The sequence below is a fragment of the Tetrao urogallus genome (genome assembly GCF_951394365.1).
Source record: "Tetrao urogallus genome assembly, chromosome: 12".
Lineage (NCBI taxonomy): Eukaryota > Metazoa > Chordata > Aves > Galliformes > Phasianidae > Tetrao > Tetrao urogallus.
Genome location: NC_136825.1, coordinates 9,278,447 through 9,292,169, shown reverse-complemented (window position 1 = coordinate 9,292,169; position 13,723 = coordinate 9,278,447). Strand labels below are relative to the sequence as shown.

At 37.7% G+C, this 13,723-nt stretch overlaps 1 protein-coding gene across 1 annotated transcript in view; it reads left to right on the top strand.

The window, feature by feature from the left end:
- The window catches only part of CHST8 (carbohydrate sulfotransferase 8), a gene marked incomplete at both ends in the record, with an annotated part of 124,906 nt that extends 111,964 nt beyond the window's left edge, over window positions 1-12,942 (top strand). Inside the window, 2 exons of the mRNA XM_079541529.1 lie at window positions 9,723-9,760; window positions 11,797-12,942. Coding sequence (XP_079397655.1) covers window positions 9,723-9,760; window positions 11,797-12,942 — 1,184 coding nt within the window. The remainder of the gene's footprint in view (window positions 1-9,722; window positions 9,761-11,796) is intronic.
- Between the last annotated feature and the right edge of the window lie 781 nt (window positions 12,943-13,723).

The window sequence follows — 13,723 nt, the reverse complement described above, 5'->3', positions numbered from 1 at the left end:
GCTGGAAGCATTCTATAGAACCAAATAAAACTTATACACAGGCACCCTAAGAATCATACATACATAAAAATAACTTCTGCAAGGATTTTTTTTCTGCTGTTTTCTGCATTGGTTGTACATGGTGACATTAGGCATGAGTGGATGTGAAATAGTGGATAATGACACTTGAAAAATCTATTGTATCAAAAGAGGATATGCAATGAGAATACAAACGTATTGTGGAAAAAGCACACATGCCAGCGAGCCTGACTGCCAGCATTAACTTAAAAATACAGAGCTTGTAAGATATTCCAAATCAAAGAAGGTAGTACAAAATACCAGGGGAAAATCCTCGGGGGAAAAGCTAGATAAGAAAAATCCATTCTTTTTTCAAAAGCACTGCCTGTATTCAACAATAACCCTGAATTTAAGGAGACCACCACAAAGGTATTTGCAGAGAACCACTTACTTACATTCTTGATCGGTCAGTTAACATGTGCCATGCTCCAATTCACTCCAAATCAAATTTGCCTGATATTTTGTCTTGTGATTTGACAGAATTCATTGTTAAGAAACACAGAATTATGAAATACAAAATCAGTCACAGCAGAGGAGACCAAAGCCCAGATTTGCAAGAGTACATTCAGAATTTATAACAGAGGTTCTGTTTCTAAACTTCTCAAAGGATATTGCTTCTCTGTAAAAATAAAGAAAGCAATGAATCATTCAGTCTTCCAGTGAGTTCCGAAAGCTAATGCACCAGTATGAAGCTGGGATAACTGGTAGATGAAAAAATATTTCAGTACATTGATATAAAACAAGCTTGAAGACCACATTGTCCATCTTTCCCATAGTGTATTTCTGTTATTATAAATGTAGTTCGAAAGCCTTATCTGAAGAGTCTGGCAGCCACCAAGGAAATCACACATATTGCATCCTGCAGCACCTGCTGTCAGCAGTTACCACCTTCCTTAATGGGGGAAGAAGGGAAGCGATGTAAATGGATTATCTCAAAACCCACTTGTTTTTAAGCAAAACTGAGCCATGGATTCAAATTTCTGATGCAAATGGAGATTATTTTAATGATTTTGTTTTGTTCATGTAAGATATATTCTTATTCTAGATCATTGTTATATTGCACCACATACAAGCCATGCCAGTGAAGGCATGATCTTTTTCTCAAATCCCTCTGCGTAATCAGCATGAAGGTTCTCTCAGGAATACATTCTGAATATTTTCATTTTGTACAGACAAACCAAATGCACAAGCAGTTATGGGAAGGGATGAAGAGACTCAGTGACTGAAGTAAAAATATCCATTATTTTATTCCCCCACTCCTCTAAATTAGCTACAGGAACATAAGACCACCAAATCAGAACTGCAAATAGCAAAAGACTTGTTTCTGATGAATGCCATTCATTTTAAATGCAACAGACACTTGCAATTACAGTGAAGTCACACACACAACTTTAAATATAAATTTATGCTTAACATTTGATCAAAAGTGAAAATTGAGACTGAAATGAATTAACTTGTCAAAGGAAAGCATTAATAAGCAATTAAGAAGAAACAAAAGATTAAAACTGGAAGGCTTCCTAGTAGTGTTGCCTATACTACTTTCAAAGAACTAAAAATGTCTTATCAAACATCAATACATAAGAATGCAACCTATACGCATTCTGAATGAAAACTCAATAAGCTAGTAAGATCAGCAAAAAATCCACAGCTGTAGGGATGAAAGTGTTGCATTTCAGATTAAAGAAGTCATCAGATAGGTAAAGTCCTGTACACACATAGCTTTCTGCTGTAGCCTTGGGGTTTAATCAGCACTGGAACAAATGCACCTCAAAGAATTACAATATTGAATTGCACTGTGTAGCCTTTATAGAGTCCACAATGTGCTTCATTATCAGGAATCAGTTCCATACACAAGTCTACTCAGAAAACTGAATAAAAGTGGCACATTCCTTCATTTCTGTTCATCAGTAACAGAAAAAAAATGAATTGTATATACTGTATGCAATGTACTGAGTGAACCATTAATATATTGAAATGCTCCAAACAACAATCATTGTTGAAAAGCTTTCAATCAAGTCAGACTTAGCTGATGGAAGTACAAGAACACGAATTATGTTCATCATTAACAGAATTCAGTTGCCAGTAGACAACTCTCCATTTAGGTAGTACATAAAATCAGATTCGATCATCTTGAAGAGCATCCCAAACTTGGGTTGTAAAGGTAGTTGCAATCAACTCCATCTCACAGCCCTTCAGTGGGCTGATGAACCACCCTATGTTGGGGTATTAGAAAAATTAGCTACTGAAATTATACACGAACAGAAAACACAGGTAGAGACATTATAGTGGCAGAGGAGTTCACATTCCAGGCATTACTAATGGTTTAGAGAGTACCAAAGAGAGGCAAGTACATCAGAGCCCTTCTGGTTCATGCAGCCAGTGTGCTGAAGAGGCAGAAATAGCACCTATTGGAATTATCAAAGATTGACCCAACAGAATCCTTTCCTTTTCTCCCTGCCACAGCAGATGTGACCTCTTTAAAAGAAACTTTGCCAAATCAAGTGTGAAGATAAAAAGAACAATAACCAGTCCCCAGAGAAGGCTACTTCCCATCCATATACCTGAGGGACATTGCCATACCACTGCTGCATCTTTCTTTTTACTACTCTTTCAGCTGGGGAAAGGAAGGCAGTGATCTGGCAGACGGAGACCAGCAAAGCAAACAGGAAGACTACATGAATAGGGAAAATTACTCTCCTTGGCATTAGCTTGCTATGCAATCTGCCTAAAGTTTTTGCAGCCATGTGGGGAGGCAAAATAAGGCCAGAACATAGATGTAAAAGTGTGCTGGGAAATGTACAGGACAGAGGCAACAAAGGCCTCCAGTGCAGACACCGAGCTGCAGATAGATTGGATCTTGATCTAAGCATTTCCAAATTGTAAGAGTTGTGAGCAGTGGTTAACAGAGCAATTGTCCTCTAAACCCTGCTGTAGCTAAATGGGTCCAGAGGGTCTCATGTTATAATGCTTCATTAAGCTCAAACCATATGTTCTGTAAGCACTTGAACCTGTAAAACTCAAGCAGGTCATATGAAGCATTAAGAAAAACTCAGCAACAGATGCTCATTTTTAGCACAGCCTAGTACAAAAGAGTTGAAACCTATTGAGAATCGCCAGCCCTTATATGATAGCAAGTATTTCTGTAGATTTTTTCCAATTTCTATCTTGAATAAATTTCTTCATTTATTTCAAATCTTACTGGGAAAATCTGAGACTTTTCAGTCTCTCTCTCTCCGTTTGATACCCTTTTCTCAAGTTACTATAAATGTATTCTGTTTCCTTGGGTTAAGCTGGGGACATCACAGGCAACAAGAACCAGTACCTAGTCATGCCTGTGTACTCAACCCTATTTGTCAGAACAAGAGAATTCCACACTCGTTTAAGAAACCTCCTGTCCTCCAGCTCTGTCCCTTACACTAAGGTAAGACAATGTTTGACAAACTGTCCAGACACAAGGTTCTTCTCAGATATCCAACCACTATTCTTCATTGGCTACTTCTACGTAGCCAAGTGGAAAACATGAACACCAAACAGCCACTTTATTAATGGAGAAGCCCCAGAGACAGTAACAATACCCGACTGCCTCTTAGATGTGTTAGCATTGTTTTGCTAGGTGTAGGTGCCACACTTGACATCTGATACTTGTTCCTCTAATGATTGGAATTGAGAACAATTCACTTAATTTGTGCCTCAACTTAGTTATCAACAATTTATTACATTTCTTGAAACAACGATACAGCATCTAGAGGCTTCCCAGTATTAAAACTGGAAGCCTCTGGGTGGAATACATTTATTCCCACTCCTTTGTTTTAAATACATTTCTTACAGCTACTTTTGAGCACGCACCTCTGATTTCTTGGTAAAAACACTTATTATTTTCAAGGATATGAAAGGAGACCTGCTGTCACATAAACACAAACTGCTACTATCTTCAACACCCCATGATACAAATGCAGCATGGTACTGTACTGCCTGCTGCCTATGGGATGGAGAAACCCCAGATTTGTCTGGTGTAGCAATAAGAAGCAACTGTTCTACTTAGATGCAGCGCGTACCTCTTTGAATCTGACTCTGATCAATACAAAGCACAAGATCAATATGAAGCAATTCAGTTTGTGTGCACAGTACTGGACCAGTAGAGCAGAAACCAAGGGAGAAGACGGCTGTCTTTTTTAGGAAGTATTCCACTTCTCCACGACTGCTTGACAGCAAGTCACTTATAAGAAAGCATTCAAAGTATCTAAAATACTTTAACAAACAAAATACAAAGTATTTGTTAAATACAGAGTGCTTGGCAATGTTATGATTGAAACAAAAAGCAGAAAACTAAGGAAAAAATGAGTTTTTTGATTTACAAAGAACCTCACATATGAAGAATGGCATATTAAAACACACAAAAAAAGAAAAAATAGTCAGGAGCTTGCTAGAGCAGGAAGTTACTTGCTCAGAGTTAGGCCTAACTACTTGGAGCTTCTCAGGGATGCTTTGGAGACTGGGAAATAGCCAGGGAAACATTCTGACCATCCTTTTCTGTGCAAATGAAATAATGACCAAACCTGCTTAAGAAGTTTGCAGCTTCTTTAAGTCAGCAAGATGGATTTAAGAATTGTGATCTTTACTGCTAAGCATATTGGAGAAATCTAATCTAGTTTTTAGTTTAAAATACATAGATAAAATCACTGTATGAGTCGGGACTGAAATTCTTTAGAGTAAAATTTATCAGCTAATATGGGGGTTTAAGACAACTACTATTTGAATTCAAAACATGACAACTTATAACTGATTTGCCAAAATGATCTGATTTTAAGTTCTGTAAGAGTAAAAGGTGCTATGGAGACAGCATTTGACTGCATTCATCTCAAGAATGACAGACGTGGTCAAACATCAGGAGGCTTTAGAACTTCCTCCATGCTATTCACATAGCTACCCTGCTATTCACAGAGAGTGAAACTCTCTCGCCTTGTCCGCAAAAATTAATGTAAAATTAAACACAAGCCAAAGTCAGACACTGTAGTGACTTGGAAATGCATGACTTCATAGTTCTCTGTAAAACACTGTGATGCCTGTCTTGTCACTAAGCATTTAGCTTTGACAGTGGTTCAGCATTGTATCAATTAACCAAAACACTCAAAAACCCTTGAGTTTTAGATATAAAAACTCAATTACTTACTATGCCTGCAGATACACATGTACTTTCTGATTGATTAGGCCTCAATTTTAATATAGAATTGTTTCCTAACAAAGTTTCAGTAATTAAAAAGTACTCCAAATATGTACACTTAACAGTATTTTTTATTGCGAAATATTTGGTTTTACATATACAATAGCAATTACATTTTCCCATTTTAAGTAACTTAATTAAAATATGTAAACAATTAGATGCTGGAATAAGTTGGGATCAGGAATGGGCATTTCATATAGACAAGTCAAACTAACAGTTCTTTTTCCAGTTTTTTCTTTTTTGCATGTTCTTTTTTTTTTTTTTTTTTTTTCCTCTGAAATTTAAAATCATCTGACCAAAATTCTGGGGAAAACCCTTTTGAAACTGACAATTTTTCACACTAATCAGAATTCTGAGTACTAATCCACTATTGATTCTGTGATTAAGTATGTGATGTCTTCCCTGAGTAAGCACATGGCAATGGGACACTTGGCTCAGATGTTCGTGCAATGACGTGAACAGCCCCCCAGAGTATATGTAGCTCAAAAATCAATTAAGATGAAGCAAACAAGAATATGCTGCTTACAGAAGACCACTAAAGGAAAGGAGTTGCAGAAGCAGACTTGAAGTTATCATTTTTATTAACAAATATTTCAGCTGCAGTGCGGTCTCAGAACAGAGCAAAACACCACTCCAGGCAAACCAAAATTAGGTCTTGAAGCAGAGATAGAGGAGAAGGCAGGAGAGGCAAAGCTATATAATATTACACTGGGAAGATGAAGGCCATTTTATTGTGTTGCTAGCAGCATTTAAAAAAAAAAAAATAAAAAAAAAAAATAAAAAAAAGGAAAAGCTCACAATGCAACTGACTGTATGGTAGGAATGGATGAAGCATAAGGCTCATATTTCTTGAAAAACAACAAAAGACCAAGCTCAGGTTTGGAAAATCACGGTTGCACAAGGGAAGGAGAAGAAAACACCACGAAAGCTGACATCAACAGTGTACAATTGATAGAATGGTTCTGTCTCTTGGCTATTCTTTCTCTGTCTGAGCACTAGTGAGATACTGGCACCAAACATTAAATGATCAACTACCTGGGCACAGCAGACAACAGCCTTTTATTTACAGCAAAGACAAATTACAATCCACATTACTTCCTAGCTCTCAAATGTTATTGCCAAGATCACAAAGATGCAGCATAACATTAAGTTTACACTTGATTAGCAGAGATCTGTGCAATATGCTTTCTCCAAATCCACTGAACTTAAGAGGTTTTTTCCCTCATGTACCTTTAAATCTGAAGTGACAGACTGTATTATGAGAAAGACAGCTAGAAGAAGCCAACTCTTAGAAGTCACAATTCAGAAAACATTGAAGAGATTGGCAAGTGCTTCACCAAACATTTACATTGAACATGAATTGTTGTTCTGATTATGTGTGAACAGCAGTAAGTGAAGAATCATTTTCAAAAACTGTTACTCATTGCCTACCAGCATTTATTTATAATTTTTCAAAGCACAGCCTATGAGTGCAAGATATTTGTCCCTAAAACAAGCTACCTTTATGAAATGATGCTACAGAAACATAATAGCTCATAATTAATCAAAGAAAAAAAAAACAGGTTCCATAGCTGCTCTTTGCACCTTGTTTTTTTATTATTATTCATAGCAGGTACATGCAGACTTCTATGGGTAATTACACTGAGGATGTGATTTTGCTATAAACTATCACTGTTTCCACTGATGTCAAGAGAAATGACTATAACTAAACAAACCTGTCAAGAACTTAACACTAACTCTTACATTACTATCTAGACACAGTAAATGCTCAAATACTTGCATTTCATTCAGTCCAAAACAATGGTTTACTTTCCTGACTAGTGACCAAGTCTTTCTCATCTATACATGCTTTCATTGGGGAAAAATCTCAAAGAGTTTTTGGAAACCGAGAGGAAAATAAGATACAATGCCTACAAACTCCTATCTTTTGGGTATAGTTGCAACACCAGTTCCTTTGCCTTACACTCATAGGCACAGATTATTCACAGTAGGATAAATATTTTAAATATGTAAACCTTCACTTATGAATTTTGGCATTACCAAAAACCAAAGTACATTTCCATACCTCTGTGACAGAGAATGAGGCATGATTTAACACTGAAACCAGTTTAAAGAGAGATTTAGAAATGAAACACTTAGAGGTATAAAAGCAGAACTGAAATTGGTAGCCACTGTGAGTAATTCTTATAACAACACTGATACAAAGTGCATTATACTAAATTTACTCTGGAAATCAGAAGAATCGACCTACAAACTAAATTTTTTTTTCTGCATTAATTTTTCACAGCTGTACTGGCACATATGATTTCTACCTACAAGAGAAGGAATACTGTAGCAATATTATGAATTTGTAAGAAAACACACATTTAATTTCAAACTCTGCTATAAGAAAGCCCAAAGTAAAAGTTCGACAGCTACTCCAGCTAGCCTTATTAATGATGCCTTAGGCTATAGGCCAAGCAGCCAACACAAATTCAGCTCAAGTGGCTTAAAGTTATGCCTCCAGGGTTACAAAGCAAGCAGAAGGTTACATCTGCTGACAAACAGAACTGATTTATGGTTTAACCCAATCATCCTGGCTCCAATATGAATATGTATAAAGTGCTGGTGCTCAATTTTTTTAATGCTTGTTGGACAGCAGATTCCATAACCTCATTGCTCTGTAACAGTACACAGGAATGGAAAAAGAAAAAATCCTTAATTTGATCACATCAAGAACTGGACAGCAAGTCAGTAACATAAAGCCTAGTACAAGACAACCAGCCTAAGTCTTTCATAACACAGACAAGGATGCTATAGACCACTTCTTTTTCTCCTTAGAATCTCTCTCCTTAATTTCCAGCTAAACATTTCTGCAAATAAGCTAGAAAAAAAAGCTTAAGACTCATGTAAGGCATCTGAAAACTACTTCTGATAAAGTAAAAATAACATGCCTGTTGCTTTTAATAATCCACCTTGAGTTTTTTACAAATGTAACACTGTCACACAATGGAAACCACAGCCATGACAGCAGAGTAGCAAAGTCCTAGGCCACAGTGAGCAAGGACTTGCTCAAACATAACAGCTGTAGGCACAGAAACAAAGGAAAGAATCTGCTTACCTGCTTACCAGAAGGCCTCAGGTAGGCAGGAATCTCCAGCAAGAAACCTTCACCTCCTCTGCCAGCCCTTAAATGAGGAGTTTAGGAAAAGGTGCATCCTGGCTCCACCCCTTCTGGTCACTCAGGTGCACTGCATGCACTGAGCTCCCCTGGGTTGGCCCTCCTTTCCACCAGGTGCTTAATCAGTGCTTCAAGCCATAACTTAGCATTTCTGCTACTACTAACAAATTGCTGCATTTGTTTTTGAGGATTAAAACTCAAACATGAATCAAAGAAGCGATAAGCACTGCTAGGATGAGCTCCAACAGCAGAGAAATAACTTCAGCAATTTGACTCAGACTACAATTAACACCAGTTTGTAGTTTTGATTTAAAAGAGGAAAAAACACCATGATTGATTGTATAAGTTGGACTAACTACTATAACTGCAATTAATTGAAGTGTGAATAAGTAGGCAGGCAAGAGCTTTCACAGCATTATGAAAATGAACCCGGACTGAGCTATTCAGTGGTGCTTTCACTTAGAGTGTCTTGCAAGATCTTTACCTGTAACTGTCCTTGTTGAAATGTTGTGGCTTTGTAATGCAGATTTATTAAACTGGAACTACTGGCAGCAAATGCTGGTTGTTATAAGCTGAGAAGCTCTGAACTAATTTTATAATTAAGAAATGTTTTCCATTATGCATCCTGTATTATTATACTAGCAGAGGTTAGGAACAACAAAAAGATCCTATGTCTCTTACAGAGCTCTCGTCTAGGATTTTCACATCTTTATCATTATGTTTTCAGGCAGACAGGCACACTATATAAGCCAGAAGATTTAGCAAAACACAGTTCTTTCTTACATGTAAGGCCATTGTGCATTGCTTTGGTTTGACAGCAAAAGATAGTACTCAGTGCACACTACTGCTGTGATTAAGCACCCTAGTGTCCAAAGTTTGGGAAAATTTAGGAAAAGAATGCTATTGCACTTTTAGGTAAGCACATAAAGAACAGCATTTCTTAAAGCTCTAACCTGCAATCAGGAGTTTTTTATTCTTCTGCTGGCCCATTCACTGAGGTTAAGTAGACTTTTCCTCCATCTCAGTTTCCCCATCTGTAGAAAAGGGATAATGACATTTACTTCCTTTCACAATGGCTTTTCATATATAAAGGGTCCTTCAAAGGAGTATTGTTACTATGAAATACACATTAATTTCAGTTCATCATAGGTCCATACATCACTGTACCAACATGTTTCTGTTCTCCCTGTTGTTACTGAGAGGACACACATTGATATCAGTCAAGCAAAATTAACGTGTGTGCATTTTTACTAAATAATGACTGTAATTTCTTTCTTTGTTTAGGGATAAAATATAACATGGGACTCCAGCAACCAAAAAAAGTAAGTCTCCAGAAGTACATAAGGAGAATTGTATCTCTATTCTGAGTATAGAGTAAGAACAGAGATGGCTCAGATAACACCACTAGACTAGAGATGAAGCTCTGAAAGAGAAATATGCATCAAAGCTTTGCCATTAAGTGCAAGTTTTCCTCTTAATACATGAATTTTATAACCTACTCAACTTTAGCTTTATGAGCTTTTTTCCTAGGCTGGATGTTGCTAAAAGGTACTGTAAACTTCGATTAATATTTTGTGAAATTGCGCTGAGCAAAGCCAAAGAAAAATCCTGGTGAAATTCCTCCATCTAGTGGCTACTAACACACTCGCAGCAGCAGTGACTGCCCACAGCAGCTACTCGGTTTCAGGTCAAGCCCCAGTGCAAAGTACGCAAAGGAACAACTGCGCTGCTGCCAGCTGTTACCCAAAAGCCACTGCCTATGAAACCAGTGAGATCCGAATGACATCCCTCCATCTCTGTAGCTTCAGCCTGGCCTTCTGGAGGAAGAATTACAGTGACAGAACACGTTCAAATCGTGACAGTTTCTCAAAACCAGGAGGTTCTTTGTTACCACACTGTAAATATCTCGGAAGTCTGAATCTGATAAACATGAAATATCAGTGATATCGCGAATAAGTAAAATCAAATTTCTGCCACTATGTGAAGGATAATAGTTAGAAATAATGTGTCACATCCTGTATTTTACCTGGACAAAAATTTCAATACACATTTGACCACTATAAGCAGCCTCTCAAGATAAGGAGAGAACTATCATTCTCGACAGCTGAATAGATAGCATCTTGTGTAACAAATCATCAGTTGCTTTCCCAGTCACAAAACCACCATTACCAGAACAGACAAAGCTTTCTAGAAGCCCAAATTCTACAGCACAAAGTGCCATAACAAATTGCATAGTACTCTACCAATTTTGTTTCCCATGTGTATACCTTAAAATTCCTCCAATATCTTATTTTTCAAGTCACTTAAATGCTATTAGGAGGCAAATAAAGACTGGAAAATCTGAATTTTATGATTTATAAAGCAACTACATACACATTAAATATTTTTTATAAACAATATACACTGCACAGCTGTATGTGTTCCTTTGTTGAAATGTTCCCTATGGTTCCTACGCCACACAGCTCCCAGATGACTCCTCAGAACAGGGCTGACAAGGAGTTCAAGTATATCCAGAACATAATTTCAGCTGTAGAGGCAAAGACTTGTAGACAGGGATTTAATTCAGCTGCTTTGAGAAGCAGGAAGTAGCGGAACACACCCAGGCTGTGTGCCAAGAGGAATATTAACCAGTGAGATCCTCTTAATGAAAGAGAGCAGGTCCCAGAAACTCACTTTGCTTGCTCTGTTCTCACTCTCCTAATCCCAGTCAAGCTTCATTCTTATCATTTGCTGCTTTTCATCAAGTCAGAATTGCTCTGGTCTCCAAACTCACCTCACTCCAGGCTCCCCTTTTCCCTGTTCATGCTGCTCTTACCCCATCCCTTTCTACTCATTAAAGGCTCCATCTTCTCACTGCAGTTCTTTGTTTTCTTCGTCCCACTCTTTTGCCCTCCACATCCTTACTCCACAAGCCCCATTACCCTTCTTTCCCTGGAAGGCTTCACTCTGGGAACAACTGTCCTCCGTGCCAACATACCATACTGAAAGAAAGGGGTGGGGGACAAAACATGAAACAGATGTGTGACAACAGGCAGTCTGGAAAAATTAAGTCCTCAAAATATGCTGACATTTCCACCAAAAGAATTTAAAGGGGCAAAAGTCTATCAAAATATGGGCACAGGCATCAAGTAAAATATAGCAAAACCCAAATCTGAACCAGAATTTACCAATTCAGGCTCATATCAGCCTTCAGAATGGGCGTAAGCATAGAGAAAAGTCAGCTGCACAGCACAGGCACAAGGACTTGCAGCAGTGCAATCACAGCTGTACAAAAAGATCTACATTGTGTTGCACAAGCTGCTAATAGTGACAAATAAGTCTCTCACTCAGTAACATCTTTCATCTATTTTTCTATCAGGACTGCGTTTCCAGCAATAACCAGGATAGAAGATTAAGAAAAAGTACTGCAGACGGGGTAGCAACAGTAAAGCTGAGTGGTTCATTACACCCATCTGAAAACGTGCCCTCCAAGCTTCAAAGCATAGACAGAAGGCAAAGCAGCACAATGTTTATGAAAGATTACCAAGAGAAAAGTGAGGAAACTAATTCAGTGAGGCTCCATAAACGGAGGAGGAGGTTTGTAATTAAGAAGAGCCCAATTCTGATTTCCATGAACAGTTCCACTCTCAACTTGCCCACACTTAAATCCGACGACAGAAATAACAAATGGAAAAGTCTCTACCAGATACAAAGCAAAAGAAAGCAAATAATGAAGGAAACTTGTTCTAAGTACAAGAGTAATAACAGAAGAATAATCACTCCTTACCACGTTTCTAGAATATTTGTAGAAGACAAATACAGAGTTTTGTACTGTGAAGTACCAAAAGCTGGCTGCTCTAACTGGAAACGGGTGCTCATGGTTCTCAATGGGCTGGCTTCTTCCACTAAAGATATACAACACAACACAGTGCACTACGGCAACTATCTAAAAAGGCTGGATGGGTTTGACCGCAAAGGAATTTATCACAGGCTCAACACTTACACAAAGATGCTTTTTATTCGGGAACCTTTTGAAAAGCTGGTATCTGCATTTCGGGACAAGTTTGAACACCCAAACAATTACTATCATCCCGTATTTGGAAAAGCCATCATTTCCAGATACCGTGTCAATGCCACCAAAGAAGCATTAAGGACAGGCTCCGGAGTCAAATTTAAAGAGTTCATTCAATATCTCCTGGATGTACATAGGCCAGTGGGTATGGACATCCACTGGGATCACGTCAATAGGCTTTGCAGCCCATGTCTAATAGATTACGACTTTGTTGGGAAATTTGAAAGTATGGAAGAAGATGCAAACTTTTTCTTGCACCTAATTGGTGCTCCACAAAATTTGACTTTCCCTAAGTTCAAAGACAGGCACTCCAATGAAGAAAGAACTACCACTAAAATCACACAACAGTACTTTGCACAGCTTTCTCCCTCTCAAAGGCAACAAAGTTATGACTTTTACTACATGGATTATTTGATGTTTAACTACTCAAAACCTTTTGAAGATTTATACTGATTTGAGTGCTGGGACACTTCCCGTTTCAGTTGAACTCCATTACAAACCCAGGTGGCTTCTGTTTATACACACGTCTGTTAGTAAGAATTGATCAAAGAACAGGAAAACAAACCTAAAACAGAACATAAGTGGTTAGTGATGTTTACACCTTCACCTTAAATGCCTCCTTTTTCAAATCATTTATGACGTGTAAGTACATACGTGTATAATAATACTATATGTCAGGGCTCCCAAATAAAGCACATAATTTTCCATGCTGGTATGGCTTGTGTTTACAGTGAAGGACAGTTTGGAACTGGGGGAACAAAGCTGTAAGCTCGACAGCAAATGTAATATTTTAAGTTCTTCACTAGTTAGAAAATGAAATCTTTGGAAATTACAGGATAAACAAATAAACAAATATGGAATAGATATACTTCATCAAAATCCGCAGCGCACCAAGCACACACTAAACAGGCATTATGTATGAAGTTGGTCAAATATTGCTATTTCCTCATAATTAAAAAAAAAAAAAGAAATTATCACACTGTTCAAAAAACACATTGGTGAAAACAATTAATACTCAGTCACCATGTGAGTGCAGTATTAAACCAGATGTTCCAATTCAGAGAGAGGATGCGTTCTCCCCATTTAGTATCTCCCTCATGGCATATTCATCTGCAAGCAGATAAAATGCAGGCGAACATTTGCATCTTTATGCATGTTATTAAGATTCTTTTAATCCTTTGCATTAACATAAATCTCTGGTTTAATCTTCATAGTCACCAAGAATATCAAATCT